Source organism: Gopherus flavomarginatus, chromosome 5 (genome assembly GCF_025201925.1).
Source record: "Gopherus flavomarginatus isolate rGopFla2 chromosome 5, rGopFla2.mat.asm, whole genome shotgun sequence".
In the NCBI taxonomy this organism is placed as follows: Eukaryota; Metazoa; Chordata; order Testudines; family Testudinidae; genus Gopherus; species Gopherus flavomarginatus.
This window is the reverse complement of record NC_066621.1, coordinates 153,214,469-153,230,878: the sequence shown is the minus strand read 5'-3', so window position 1 is coordinate 153,230,878 and position 16,410 is coordinate 153,214,469. Positions and strand designations below refer to the sequence as shown.

At 43.5% G+C, this 16,410-nt stretch overlaps 1 protein-coding gene across 4 annotated transcripts in view; it reads right to left on the bottom strand.

The window, feature by feature from the left end:
* The window catches only part of FERMT2 (FERM domain containing kindlin 2), a 124,772-nt gene that overhangs the window by 23,710 nt on the left and 84,652 nt on the right, over positions 1-16,410 (bottom strand). For all 4 annotated transcript variants that reach the window (XM_050952597.1, XM_050952598.1, XM_050952599.1 and 1 more), the window contains exon 4: positions 8,247-8,381. In XM_050952597.1, coding sequence (XP_050808554.1) covers positions 8,247-8,381 — 135 coding nt within the window. The remainder of the gene's footprint in view (positions 1-8,246; positions 8,382-16,410) is intronic.

Genomic DNA, 16,410 nt, shown 5'->3' with positions numbered 1-16,410 from the left:
TGCTGGTTCTTGCAGAACTTTCAACAGTACACTGAAGGGTTTTCTCTCACTGTATGTTCAGGCAAACCTGATACTTGGATAAAAAATACTCTCTCCTTATTGTTTTTCTAGAGAATGTTCATAAATAAATGGCCAATGTTTTGGCAGGCTGGCTTTCATCAGGGCACACAGACCAAATGAAGTCCTAACTTCAGAATATTATTTATGCTGCAATTACAGGAATCAATCCTCAGGGGGTTTATTTGGGGAAAAAATATCTCCTTCTAAAAGAGTGACAAAGCTGCAGAATTTAAGGGCCAGCTTAAACAGCTCCCTGAAAAGTTAACAAAATATTCCTACCTGTTTAAAAGCAGGATGTCAAGAGTACAGAGGTTACTTTACTCATTCATTTTGTGAGTTAGGGGAGGGAGACTTTTTTGCAAGGTGGAGATGGATGGAGAAAATGAAGAAATGAAAGCAGAGAGAGACGAGAGATTGGATTTGTATTAAAACAACGTCTATTTCCGTCTTCAGTTAGGTCATTCATTCATATTGCAAGATGCTTTCCTCAATTCAAAGCAGTTGGTCCAGAATTCTTTAAAAAGCTATTCTGTGTACTCCAAATCTTGCTGTTACAGTACTATCCCTTCTTTAATTCACCAGTGTAAAATACCTGCTCTTCAGAATAAACTTTGCTTAAGTAAGATATGCAACTGGCCCTTATGTCAGATTCAGGAAAAAAGGGTGGTTTTCCTTTTAAAAAGGAAACAAAGTTTTCTAGCTCACAAGGTTACAAAGGAAAGATTCCAAATGTGAAAAGGAGGAAACTGATGTAGAGCTGGCTTCCTAAGTCTGCAGATATCCGGCAATAACTGAGAAGTAAACCGTCTCCATCTCTCTCACAGAGGTATTCCTTTTAATTATCATACTAAGATCCAGACTTTCAAAACTGAGGTACAACAACTACACACCTAATGAGTATTATTACAATTGTGTCTGCAAATCAGGCAAATGAGTTTGATATTGTTTTAGCATAAATAAAATATATTACCAACGTCTTGTACCCATCGGACAGATCCTCATCGGCACAGCTGCACCAATGCAGCTGCACTGCTGTAGTATGTCTGGTGGAAGATGCGCTATGCCGACAGGAGAGTGTTCTCCTATAAGCAGAATTACTCCATTTCTGTGAGAGGCGGAAACCTATCTTGAAGGGACAGCGTCTCTCACCAACATAGCACTGGTGTGGACAGCACTTAGATAGCTGTAACTTGCATCACTCCTGGGGGGGGCCTTTTCACACCCAAGTGATGCAAGTTAAATCGACTTAAGCAGTAGTGTAGATCTGCCTACTGTTTTTCTTCTCTGAGGATTCAATTCCATTATTAGCTCTTTATTGCTTCTATACCAGAGGTGGGCAAACTATGGCCCGCGGGCCACATCCAGCCCGTGGAACTGTCCTGCCCGGCCCCTGAGCTCCCGGCTGGGGAGGCGAGCCCCCACCCCTCCCCTATCCCCCGCTGTGGCTGGGCGGCGTGGCTGCCAGATATGCTGCTCTGAGCAGCATGATAAGTGGGCTGGGGAGTCCGTGGGGAGAAGTCAAGGGACAGGGAGCAGGGGGTGGTTGGATGGGGCAGAGGTTCTGGGGGAGGGCAGTCATGGGACAGGGGGGTTGGATAGGCATGAGGTCTGGGGGGGTGGGCGATTAGGGGATAAGGAGCGGGGGCAGTCAGGGGGCGGGAAGTGGGAGGGTGAGGATAGGGGGTGGGGACCAGGCTGTTTGGGGAGGCACAGCCTTCCCTACCCAGCCCTCCATACAGTTTTGCAATCCCAATGTGGCCCTTGGGCCAAAAAGTTTGCTCACTCCTGTTCTATATTGATGGCCCAGTGGTCAGTCTCTCTGTTCAGTGTTTTTCATGCCTTCTTTTAAAAGTATCACCATTGTGAAATGGAAGTGCAATGTAGTTACTTTCGTATGGCTACACTGGCGCTCTTGGCACTCAATTAAACCACATTCAAAGTGCTTCTACGGTCAGAAGAATGATTGTGTAAAATCAGTGCCATTTAATACAGAAGATCCACACCCTGTACTCAGTCACATCCCCTTGATTTCTGTCACACATACACCCTATCTATCTGTGTTGGGGAGGAGATTCTTCTACTGCAGAGTGAGCCAGCTTTTTTTCACGCCTGCAAATGCCACGGACTTCAGTGGCATCAGATATCAACCAACAGTGACCACTGGAGAAAATCCACCTTAAAATGTCTCAAGCAATCAGTTCTCCACTGCTCTTAGGAAAATATTCCCAATTTAAAGCCTTGCCTTCACTAGGAAAAGAGGTGTGTCTTAACACATGCTAAAACCCTAGTGTAAACAAGGCAGTTTGTTAGTTTTAATAAATTAGCTGGCTGACAGGAAACCATAATGGGGAATTCAGGTTTACCTTGACCAACTACTACAAATTAAAGCTACAAACTTGTGTTGTTTACACTAGGATATTGTTCAACGGGTGCTAAAAATACACCTTCTTAAAATACATCACCATCAAGTTTACACATTTGTTCCAATGTGCAATACAAATATACACAACGGGAAGTGTGCTTACTGCTGGAGCGAGTGTGTGCAGTTATTCATCGGATTGCTGTTTAAGAGGCAAGCCTTGTGCTTGTCTTCCTCCCGTCCCGCTTTTTCGGCGGGCATGGAAGAGCCTTGAGAGTAGAGCTGCCAGAGGGGTGGGATATTGCTGGATACTGGGAACCTGCATAGGGGATTTACACTCAAAGCCTGCCACAGAATCGCGTTCCTAGATGATCCTTTCTCAAAGACTCCTAGAATGCAGAAGGACCAGGACATCAAAAATTACATGGAAAAGCTCGCTGCATCCCTTGCTGGAAGAGTAAACAGTAAGAAAAGAAGCTACTGCAGCCACAAGGTAGTAACAGCAGTTGCAGTACAGCTCTACTGCCACACTAGAGCCTAGGGGATGATTGCATTCCTTTTCTCCCTAGCTCAGGGCCATTATCTGCCCTTAAGGGATCACAATATATATAAAATTGCATCCACACACACGGGCAAGGACACACACACAACTCATTAAGGCTGCAAAGTCAAGCACTCAAATAGTAGGAAATACAATTCAATTTTTCTGTACAAAGTATTTCACTATTTTTTCCTGCCTCCGCGCATCCCTGCCTCCTGCTGAATCCATGTTTAAACAGAAACATGAGAATGACAAATGTGAATGATAAATGGGAACTGTTTAATAACATTTTGCTAGGTGCCCAAAAAACAAACCTGGCTAAGGGACAAGAGAGCAGCAATAATAAAAATTATATCTGTAAGACACAGAAAAAATGGGAATTTGACAGCAATTAATAACAAAGAGTCCTGTGGCACCTTGTAGGCTAACAGACGTATTGGAGCATGAGCTTTCGTGGGTGAATACCCACTTTGTCGGATGCATGTAGTGTAAATATTTCCACTACATGCATCTGACGAAGTGGGTATTCACCCACGAAAGTTCATGCTCCAATATGTCTGTTAGTCTATAAGGTGCCACAGGACTCTTTGCTGCTTTTACAGATCCAGACTAACACGGCTACCCTTTTGATACTTGATAGCAATTAATGTAACTTAGAAGTTAGAAATTTTAGAAAATTGTTAAGGGGTATAAAAGAACACAGAATTTATGGCCAGTAGAGTTAAGGACAGTAAGAAAGAAGGTTGTTTTTGTGTGCTTTTGTTTGATTGTTTTTTAAAGCATACAAGGAACAAAAGGAACCCTGAGAATGGCACTGGTCCACTATTAAATGGAAATGGCAGAGCTATCGATAATAATGCAGAAGAAGCAGAAGAATGGAAAACCTGTCATATGAAAGGAGACTCAAAGAGCATGGCTTGTTTAGCCTAACCAAAAGAAGGCTGAGAGGAGATATGATTGCTCTATATAAATACATCAGGGGGACAAATATCAGGGAGGAAGAGGAATTATCTAAGCTTAGTACCAATTTGGACACAAGAAATGGATATAAACTGGACATTAGGAAGTTTAGATTTGAAATTAGACGAAGGTTTCTAACCATTAGAGGAGTGAAGTTCAGAAACAGCCTTCCAAGGGGAGTAGTGGGGGCAAAAGACATATCTAGCTTCAAGACTAAGCTTGATAAGTTTATGGAGGGGAGGGTACGATGGACAACCTAATTTTGGCAATTAATTGATCTTTATTAGCAGTTAAATATGCCCACTGGTTTGTGATGGGATGTTAGATGGGGCAGATCCGAGTTACTACAGAGAATTCTTTCCTGGGTGCTGGCTGGTGTGTCTTATCCATATTCTCAGGGTTTAATTGATTGCCATATTTGGGGTCGGGAAGGAATTTTCCTCCAGGGCAGATTGGCTGAAGCCCTGGAGGTTTTTCACCTTCCTCTGCAGCGTGGGGCACGGATCACTTGCTGGAGGATTCTCTGCACCTTGAGGTCTTTAAACCACAATTTGAGGACTTCAATAACTCAGATATAGGTTAGGGATTTGTTACAGGAGTGGGTGGGTGAGACTCTGTGGCCTGCGTTGTGCAAGAGGTCAGACTAGATGATCATAATGGTTCCTTCTGACCTTAAAGGCTATGAGTCTGAGTCTCACATGCTAATTTGGGGCACTCCAATCTGAGATACTGAAAACATGATTTTTCAGGGTACATAGTATTATAGAACACTGTATATGTTCAGAGAATTGCTCCCACTGACTTCAGTTACAGTTATGAGTGCTCAGCACTCCTGCAAATCAGACACCCAGAATAGGTGTAGGGCACTCAGAGTAAGGCACCCAAAAAATGAGGAACACACAGCTAGTGGCTACCTGTGAAAAGTCTGGTTTAAGTGACTTGCTTATAGCATCACACATAAATTGTGTGCCAGAGGCAGGCATAGAACTCAATTGCCCAGAGCAACATTCAACTGCCTTAACTACTTACCCATCCTTTCTCTTCCTGCAACCCCTTGCCTCATTCACCTTACACCTTCCAACTTCTGCAACAAATGAGACAGCGATCCTTCAGACAACTGACTCTTCACTGTACAACTCTGAGCTTAGGCCTGCCTGTCCCAGCAGTTGCAATGGGTATACATCCCATTGCCAGGGACACACTGTGCACTGAATGAAACAGGGCTCCTGTGGAAGAGAGACTATGTGATCACGTAACTAAAGATGGTATCGTAATGTATTTGCACAAAGGGGTAAATTAAGGCAACCTTAGTTCTGGCATTTCCTAACTTCTGAGTGCTTGAATTTGCATTCTTAATGTGTTATTTCCTTTCTTCAAAAAACCATTCGTGGTGTGTCATCATATTGTCACTCACAAGGGACATCAGCAGGGTTGGAATTTTTAGATCCACCACACAGACCTTGGCTCTTGTGCTAATGGCATAACTGACAGCAGTACCATGTTGTAATCATCTATGTGCACCAGCAGTAGAAAGGGGTGAGACTCTTTGCCAGAGGATTTCACAGACACTTACTGACTGTAGAGGAACAGTGAGATTCAGTGATTGTGGGTTTCATTTCAAGTTCTGTAGTGGAGTGTACTTTAGTACGCAGAGAGACTCTTCTGCCATTTTCTCTCCCTCTCCCCCGTCTCCAATCATCCCCTTGCTCCTCATCCTCACGGACTCTGAGTGCCATTTTCCCTCCCCCAGACACCTCGTCCAATATCTCAGTGCCTCCCCCAATTCCAGCTCCTTGTCCCACCCTCTTTGCCCAGCTACTCCCTGGCACTCTGGCTCCCTGTAAGATCTGGCTCCCCTCCCTCCTAACCCACTGATACCCAGTCTCAGTCTCCTTGTCCAGCCAGTAAGTGTCTCATCTTCTGGTTCCCAGTTCCCCTCTTCAATTCCCAGTAACCTCCAGGCTGGGTCTTCCCAAGGTCCTAAATCTACTCGCCCCCTCAATGGCTCTGGTCCCCTCTCAATTTGAATCAGGTGGATTCCTCTTCTTTGCCGACTGGGTGTGAAGAAAAGGGGGCATTAAGAGCAGAGAAGAGACAAGCTCTCTGCTCTCATTTTCTGTGTCTGGACCCACCACAGTCTGGAACTGCTGAGAATTTCAACTATAAGGAAGTTCTGCTTAGTCTGCTGCAGCATTGCCTGAAACATGCCCAGTGTGAACAGAATCTTCAGGGAATTAAGCTGCACAGCTCTAGCAAGTTGCTACTGAATATGTCTGAACTGTGATTTTTCAAATGCTTGTAACTAGGACAAATTTGAGCAGATTTACTCAGGGATGGCAAGAAGCACAGTCCTCACAAGGCCATAACCTCTGCCAAATGTCAAGTTCCGGCTCCAAATCATGGCAGGTGTCGGGCAACCTTAGATAGCAGCAGCACTATCAGCTTTGCCTACAATGATCTGCCTATAAGCCCAGCATCTACTGGTCAGGGTATCTCAATGTGCAGAATGTACCTCTGTAAATCCTTAAGCACGGAGAGAGGCATGACCTGAAATGATTACTCATGTCATGTCAGTACTCAATAGCACAGAAATGGTATCAGTGCAGTACCAGTGCAAACCGAACAACAACTGTTAATTATGGCGAGGTTATTCAAGTTAAATATATGCAATTTCTATTTAATGGGATAGAAATTTACAGTTAAATGCATTTAACTGAATGGCAAACAAACATAGGTTCATACGCTGAACTAAAGGCAGCAATTAAAGATGCAGAGATGCCTTAACTCTACACCAGACCTGGATAGCTAATCACTTTGGAGCGAAGGGGAGGAAACAAACTATTTTCCCTTGATTCCCTTGCTAGTCTAGAATCATTGGCGGTTCTGATACTGTCAGGGTTATGTCCACCTCTGGTATTTTAAGACCAATTAAGGAAGATGTTACAAGTGTAACTTCTTGTCCCCACTTCCCTTCCTTTGCTTGATTAATAAGCAACACCTTTAGAAGACATGCAGTTCTGAAATATGCAGAGAGCTAGTATGTACTGCTGAAAGCATCTGTAAAGGTCCATTCTAGTTTAAGGTTCTCATGACTGGTGCAATATTCTTCTTCAGCTACTGGATTTATAGCACCACCAAGGTGAAAGCAGATCTGATGAACAACAGTTCAATTTTTCGAACAGCGACCGTATGTCTGGCTCAATTTACCCCTCATAGTAAGTATACTTTCTCTGTAGTGGCATTGTTCTGTTTCTGTAAGCCACTGTTCAAACTATCTACCAGATATGTAAACTATTCCACCATTAGAAATTATACAATGAACAAAGAACATGAGGTTACTTTTAATATTAAAAGTCTGATGCTTGTGTCTTTATATGAGGAATACTAATACAAGTAAAACTCTTTCAAGCTTTCTAGAATCTGCTTATAATAGAGAACATCCATTGTTCAGCCTTTCATAATTCGTACAAAGACATAATTCCTGCAGTAACACAGTGACAAAGCCAACATGTAAGTCATTCTATATCCAAGTGCAGCCAGGTATTTATGATAATATGGGACAAGAAAAAGCTTAGAAATTAAGAAAACACATCAGTAACATACCCTAGACCAGGGATGATTAACCCGAGGCTGAAAAGGAGCCAGGATTTACCAATGTACATTGTCAAAGAGCCACAGCAATACGTCAGTGGCCCCACCCCATCAGCTCCCCCTGCCCCCACTCCCAGCGCCTCCCATCCACTGGCAGCCCCAACAATCGGCTGTTTCGTGGCATGCAGGAGGCTCTAGGGGGGAGGAATGAGGGCACTGCAGGCTCAGAGGAGGGGGCAGAAAGGGGTGGAGTGGGAGCAGGGCCTGTGGCAGAGCCAGGGGCTGAGGAGTGAACATCTCCCAGCACAATGGGAAGTTGGCACCTGTAGCTCCAGCCTTGGAGTCAATGCCTGTACAAGGAGTCATATCTTAACTTCCGAAGAGCCGCATGTGGCTCCGGAGCCAAAGGTTGGCCACCCCGCCCTAGACACTAAAAGAATCAGGCTCAACTTTAAAAAAAAAAATTGGCATTGTTCTATTTTACATATGTAAAAGCATTTAGAATTCATTCATAGAACAATTACTAAATACTCTATAGCTCTCAGATGACTTCTGCAGAGTTTATTTGCAATGCATTTCTTGTGCAGGCATCAATGGATTAGGTGTGACCAATACATCTTTCCCTTTAACATCTGCTCCAATGTAACTACTTGACCTTCCCTCCCTCTTCCTCCTGCTCCTTTCCCTTCCCAGCCACCCTCCCCCAAATAACTCCAGAAACAAGCCTAGGCTCACCTGATCCTGGAGTGATTAATGGTCCCTCCAGTTCAAGTGCCTCATCTTCACCTTGGTCATCTATCTTTCTCTTTTTCTTCTTTGTTGGATCCCTGGGTTTCCTCAAGAGAGAGAGTTCTTCTGGATGTCTGATGTCTGAGGAGAAAATTACCAATTTAATAAAAAAGAATTGTTTCCACTATTGACAAATTCAAATAACTTGCAGAATTTAACCTGGAAAATTTTCCTGCAAACAAGGCTGTGCATGTGGAAAGAAAGAGATTTTGGTAACACTTCTCAGCATGGAATTTTCAAATTAGCCTTTTTTTCCCCTTTCTTGGCTTAAAAGGAAACAAACCTGCAATTGTTTCCTGTCCAGGTTTCCTGATGGAAACTCTTTGATTTTTCTGACCACTAAGAGGCTGAGGATGGATTTCTTATGAGCCAGTCCAGGTGCAGTTTCTGGGTTTGACTCCTATTACCTGAACCAACTGTGCTATTTGTACAGGTAATCACACCTTTCACATAAATAAGTACAGTACATTATGCTGAAACATTTCAAATACGTGTAAGTCAGACTGGTTGTTGTGGCAAAAAAAGACTCATGGTATGATGCAAAGCATTTCAACTACTGACCAAGATTTTAAGAAATGGTTTACATGATTGGCCAGAGCAGCACTTCTGAAAAATCAAACCACTTATTTAGGTATCATACAAATTTAGGAACCTATCCTGAAGAACCAATTTTTTTAAATCTTGGCCATTGTGTTTATTTTCTATTATAAAAGTAACACTCCACAATACCTACAGAATATATACCTACATTTTATAGAAGAACACTATTATGCCTCAATTTGATAAAGCCTGTAAATCAGCAAAATGTAACATGGGTTTATAGATTTCCCATAATCTCTAAAGCACATTATACAAAGAAAAGGGATAACAAAACCTTACGATTTTTTTTTAAATGAAGCCCCTCTAAGAGTCAGAGTTTGTGTCACAGAAATTATGACCATGACAAATATGTAGGCTTTACGTGTACTCTTATATTAGTTACTTAGAGTTTTGGCTTTGTTCTGGGGCAAGAGATGTTTTGGGGCACTACATTTCTGACCGGCTGCAGAGGAGACCAAGGGATAGATTCACAAAGGTACGTAGGCACCTACATCCAATTTTCAGGCACCACTGAGATTAAAAACCCCCACTCAGCCATCACCTAGCCTTGTAGACACAGAAATTCAGTCGGCACCTATGTTTCTGCCTGTGGGCATGCATACTGCCTCCCTCTAGACATCCAGGCATCTGCCTAAGCCCCAGAGTGACCCATGCACCAAGGGAAGACAGACACTCCTCCATCTAACTCGCTTGCAGAGCCCGGGCCAATAGGTGTGTTCAGAGGCCACCTAACTCCACCCAAAACATCCAGAGCCAGAGAGAATCAGTGTACAGCATGGTGGGTGGGATGCTCACCTGAGAGATGAGAGGCCCAGAGTTCAGTCTCTCTGCTTCAATGACTATTTATCCAAAGTGGAACAGTTTCAATGGGAGACTGAGGTAGACACACATGAGAATACATCATATCTCAATGATTAGGGTACCGACCTGAGAGGGGGCAGATGCAGACACCTCTTCAAATCCCACCACTTCTCATGAGGTGAAGGGAGAAATTCAACTGATCTCCCACATCCCAAGTGAGTACTGAATCACTGGGCTAAAGGTTATGCAGGAGGTCTCCTCCTCCTCCTCCTCCCCCCACTGGTCTCTTTCAAGAAGCTCCTTAAGCACCTAACTCCAGGAGAAAGTGAAATCTTAAAGTGAAAACCCTGCAAGCTGCATGGGTGCTTTTTAAAGACACCATAATAGGGGCCCAACTTCAATGTATAACCTAAATTAAGAAACACAGTAAAAGAACTGAAAAAGAGCCACCATGGCTTAACAACCATGTAAAAGCAGCAGTGACAGATAAAAAGACTTCCTTTAAAAAGTGGAAGTCAAATCTTAGTGAGGCAAATAGAAAGGAACATAAACACTGCCAAATTAAGTGCAAGAGTGTAATAAGAAAAGGCAAAGAGGAGTTTGAAGAACGGCTAGCCAAAAACTCCAAAGATAATAACAAAATGTTTTTTAAATACATCAGAAGCAGGAAGCCTGCTAAACAACCAGTGGGGCCACTTGATGATCAAAATACAAAAGGAGCGCTTAAAGATGATCAAGTCATTGCAGAGAAACTAAATGGATTCTTTGTTTCAGTCTTCATGGCTGAGGATGTTAGGGAGATTCCCAAACCGGAGCTGGCTTTTGTAGGTGACAAATCTGAGGAACTGTCACAGATTGAAGTGTCACTAGAGGAGGTTTTGGAATTAATTGATAAACTCAACATTAAGTCTGTCCTATCTCGGGGACTCTCTTTCTGCCCTGCCATCCCCACCAACATGATACAGTTCTGTGGCGATCTGGAAGCCTACTTTCGCCGTCTCCGACTCAAAGAATACTTCCAGGACAACACTGAACAGTGCACTGATACACAGGTGCCCTCCCACCAACAGCACAAGAAGAACTCCACATGGACTCCTCCTGAGGGTTGAAATGACAGCCTGGACCTATACATTGAATGCTTCCGCCGGCGTGCACAGGCAGAAATCGTGGAACAACAACATCGATTGCCTCACAACCTAAATCGTGCAGAACGCAATGCCATCCACAGCCTCAGAAACCACCCTGACATTATCATCAAAGAGGCTGATAAAGGAGGTGCCGTTGTCATCATGAACAGGTCTGACTACCAAAAGAAGGCAGCCAGACAACTCTCCAATACCAAATTCTACAGGCCACTTCCCTCAGATCCCACTGAGGAATACACTAAGAAACTACAGCATCTACTCAGGACACTCCCTACACTAACACCAGAAGAAATCAACATACCCCTAGAGCCCCGACCAGGGTTATTCTATCTACTACCCAAGATCCACAAACCCGGAAATCCTGGACGCCCCATCATCTCGGGCATTGGCACTCTCACTGAAGGACTGTCTGGATATATGGACTCTCTACTCAGACCCTATGCCACCAGCACTCCCAGCTATCTCCATGACACCACTGATTTCCTGAGGAAACTACAATGCATTGGTCACCTCCCAGAAAACACCATCCTAGCCACCATGGATGTAGAGGCTCTCTACACAAACATCCCACACACAGATGGAATACAAGCTGTCAGGAACACTATCCCTGATGATGCCACAGCACAACTGGCTGCTGAGCTCTGTGCCTTTATACTTACACACAACCATTTCAAATTTGATGACAATATATATCTCCAGATCAGTGGCACTGCCATGGGCACCCGCATGGCCCCACAATATGCCAATATCTTTATGGCCGACCTGGAACAACACTTCCTCAGCTCTCGTCCACTCACGCCCCTTCTCTACCTATGCTACATTGATGACATCTTCATCATCTGGACCCATGGGAAGGAGACTCTGGAAAAATACCACCACGATTTCAACAGCTTCCACCCCACCATCAACCTCACCCTGGACCAATCTATACGGGAGTCCACTTTCTTGACACCACGGTGCAAATAAGTGATGGTCACATTAACACCACCCTATATCGAAAACCTACCGACCGCTATGCCTACCTTCATGCCTCCAGCTTCCATCCCGGGCACATCACACGATCCATTGTCTACAGCCAAGCACTCAGGTACAACCGCATCTGCTCTAACCCCTCAGACAGAGACCAACACCTACAAAATCTCCACCAAGCATTCTCAAAACTACAATACCCACACGAGGAAATAAGGAAACATATCAACAGAGCCAGACGTGTACCCAGAAGCCTCTTACTGCAAGACAAACCCAAGAAAGAAACCAACAGGACTCCACTGGCCATCACATACAGCCCCCAGCTAAAACCCCTCCAATGCATCATCAAGGATCTACAACCCATCCTGGACAATGATCCCACACTTTCACAGGCCTTGGGTGGCAGGCCAGTCCTTGCCCACAGACACCCTGCCAACCTGAAACATATTCTCACCAGTAACGGCACACCGCACCATAATAACTCTAGCTCAGGAACCAATCCATGCAACAAACCTCGTTGCCAACTCTGCCCACATATCTACACCAGCGACACCATCACAGGACCTAACCAGATCAGCCACACCATCACTGGTTCATTCACCTGCACATCCACCAATGTTATATATGCCATCATATGCCAGCAATGCCCCTCTGCTATGTACATCGGCCAAACTGGACAGTCTCTACGGAAAAGGATAAATGGACACAAATCAGACATTAGGAATGGCAATATACAAAAACCTGTAGGAGAGCACTTCAACCTCCTTGGCCACACAATAGCAGACCTTAAGGTGGCCATCCTGCAGCAAAAAAAACTTCAGGACCAGACTTCAAAGAGAAACTGCTGAGCTTCAGTTCATCTGCAAATTTGACACCATCAGCTCAGGATTGAACAAAGACTGTAAATGGCTTGCCAATTACAGAACCAGTTTCTCCTCTCTTGGTTTTCACACCGCAACTGCTAGAACAGGGCCTCATCCTCCCTGATTGAACTGACCTCGTTATATCTAGCTTGCTTGCTAGCATATATATACCTGGCCCTGGAAATTTCCATTACATGCATCTGAGGAAGTGGGTATTCACCCACGAAAGCTCATGCTCCAAAACGTCTGTTAGTCTATAAGGTGCCACAGGATTCTTTGCTGCTTTTACAGATCCAGACTAACATGGCTAGCCCTCTGATACTCAACATTAACAAGTCACCGGGACCAGATGGCATTCACCCAAGAGTTCTGAAAGAACTCAAATGTGAAGTTGCGGAAATATTAACTAAGGTTTGTAACCTGTCCTTTAAATCGGCTTCGGTACCCAATGACCGGAAGTTAGCTAATGTAACGCTAATATTTGAAAAGGGCTATGGAGGTGATCCCAGCAATTACAGACCGATAAGTCTAATGTTGGTACCGGGCAAATTTGTCGAAACACAATAATTAAGAATAAAATTGTCAGACACATAGAAAAACAAACTGTTGAGCAATAGTCAACATGATTTCTGTAAAGGGAAATCGTGTCTTACTGATCTATTAGAGTTCTTTGAAGGGGTCAACAAACATGTGGACAAGGGGGATCCAGTGGACATAGTGTACTTAGATTTCCAGAAAGTCTTTGATAAGGTCCCTCACCAAAGGCTTTCATGGATTGAGAACTGATTAAAAGACTGGGAACAAAGGGTAGGAATTAATGGTAAATTCTCAGAATGGAGAGGGGTAACTAATGTTGTTCCCCAGGGGTCAGTCCTAGGACCAATCCTATTCAATTTATTCATAAATGATCTGGAAAAAGGGGTAAATAGTGAGGTGGCAAAGTTTGCAGATGATACTAAACTACTCAAGATAGTTAAGACCAAAGCAGATTGTGAAGAACTTCAAAAAGATCTCACAAAACTAAGTGATTGGGCAACAAAATGGCAAATGAAATTTAATGTGGATAAATGTAAAGTAATGCACATTGGGAAAAATAAACCCAACTATACATACAATATGATGGGGGCTAATTTAGCTACAACAAGTCAGGAAAAAGATCTTGGACTGATCGTGGATAGTTCTCTGAAGATGTCCAGGCAGTGTGCAGAGGCAGTCAAAAAAGCAAAGAGGATGTCAGGAATCATTAAAAAGGGGATAGAGAATAAGATAGAGAATTTATTATTGCCCTTAAATAAATCCATAGTACGCCCACATCTTGAATACTGTGTACAGATGTGGTCTTCTCACCTCAAAAAAGATATTCCAGCACTAGAAAAGGTTCAGAAAAGGGCAACTAAAATGATTAGGCGTTTGGAGAGGGTCCCATATGAGGAAAGATTAAAGAGGCTAGGCCTCTTCAGCTTGGAAAAGAGGAGACTAAGGGGGATATGACAGAGGTATATAAAATCATGAGTGATGTTGAGAAAGTGGATAAGGAAAAATTATTTACTTATTCCCATAATACAAGAACTAGGTGTCACCAAATGAAATTAATAGGTAGCAGGTTTAAAATAAATAAAAGGAAGTTCTTCTTCACGCAGTGCACAGTCAATTTGTGGAATCCTTACCTGAGGAGGTTGTGAAGGCTAGGACTATAACAGCATTTAAAAGAGAACTGGATAAATTCATGGGGGTTAAGTCCATAAATGGCTATTAGCCAGGATGGGTGAAGAATGGTGTCCTTAGCCTCTGTTCATCAGAGGATGGAGATGGGTGGCAGGAGAGAGTTCACTTGATCATTGCCTGTTGGGTTCACTCCCTCTGGGGCACCTGGCATTGGCCACTGTCGGTAGACAGATATTGGGCTAGATGGACCTTTGGTCTGAACCGGTATGGCCGTTCTTATGAGAAGGTTCACACCTGAGAATCGCAAGCAGAACCAGGCCCCTCCCTGCAACCCAGCCTTAAGCACCTAGCTCTATGAGAGGGATGGGGTTTAGCACACACCCTTGTCATCAGCATCTCCTATTGGGCAGCCTGTGAATCGCAGTCTAAGGTGCTCTCTACCTTCATTGTTTAGGGAATCGAGGTGCCTAACTCAGGCTCTGTAAGTCACAGTGTTGTTCCTGTGACTTCTCGCCTGAGTCCCTTTGCAAGTTTAGTCCCTAGAAATCAACACAAGCAAACTGACATCTGAAAAAGGGAAAAAATGGATGAGGTAATATCTTTTATTGGACCAACTTCTGTTGGCGAGACAGAGAAGCTTTCGAGCCACACAGGGCTTTTCTTCACAGACCTGACACCACAGACCTGTGGCTCAAAAGCTTGTCTCTCTCACCAACAGAAATTGGTCCAATAAGAGATATTACCTCATTTACCTTGTCTCTCTAATATCCTAGGACCGACATGGCTACAGCACTGCATACATCTAAACAAGAACATACAAAGATGGCTTATTTTGATGAACTGGACAAGAATGTACAGGGAAGGATTTCAGGTGGGGCTGACAAAATGGAAAAACATAAGAAGGGCTGTACCGGGTCAGACCAAAGGTCCATCTAGCCCAATATCTGTCTACCGACAGTGACCAATGCCAGGTGCCTCAGAGGGAGTGACCCTAACAGGCAATGATCAAGTGATCTCTCTCCTGCCATCCATATCATCCTCTGACAAACAGAGGCTATGGACACCATTCCTTATCCATCCTGGCTAACAGCCATTATGGACTTAACCACCATGAATTTATCCAGTTCTCTTTTAAATGCTATTATAGTCCTAGCCTTCACAACCTCCTCAGGTAAGGACTTCCACAAGCTGACTGTGCACTGTGTGAAGAACTTCCTTTTATTTGTTTTAAACCTGCTGCCTATTAATTTCATTTGGTGACCCCTAGTTCTTGTATTATGGGAATAAGTGAGTTTATCAATTAATTCCAAAACTTCCTCTAGTGACACTTAAATCTGTAATAGTTCCTCAGATCTGTCACCTACAAAAGCCAGCTCTGGTTTGGGAATCTCCCTAACATCCTCAGCTGTGAAGACTGAAGCAAAGAATTCATTTAGTTTCTCCGCAATGACTTTATCATCTTTAAGCGCTCCTTTTGTCTCTCAATCATCAAGGGGCCTCACTGGTTGTTTAGCAGGCTTCTTGCTTCTGATGTACTTAAAAAACATTTTGTTATTATCTTTGGAGTTTTTGGCTAGCCTTTCTTCAAACTCCTCTTTGGCTTTTCTTATTACACTCTTGCACTTAATTTGGCAGTGTTTATGTTCCTTTCTATTTGCCTCACTAAGATTTGATTTCCACTTTTTAAAGGAAGTCTTTTTATCTGTCACTGCTTCTTTTACATGGTTGTTAAGCCACGGAGACTCTTTTTCAGTTCTTTTACTGTGTTTCTTAATTTGGGGTATACATTGAAGTTGGGCCTCTATTATGGTGTCTTTAAAAAGCGCCCATGCAGCTTGTAGGGATTTCACTTTAGTCACTGTACCTTTTAACTTCTGTTTAACTAATCCCCTCATTTTTGCATAGTTCCCCCTTTTGAAATTAAATGCCACAGTGTTGGGCTGTTGAGATGTTCTTCCCACCACAGGGATGTTGAATGCTATTGTATTATGATCACTATTTCCAAGCGGTCCTGCTATAGTTACCTCTTGGACCAGCTCCTGCGCTCCACTCAGGATTAAATCTAGA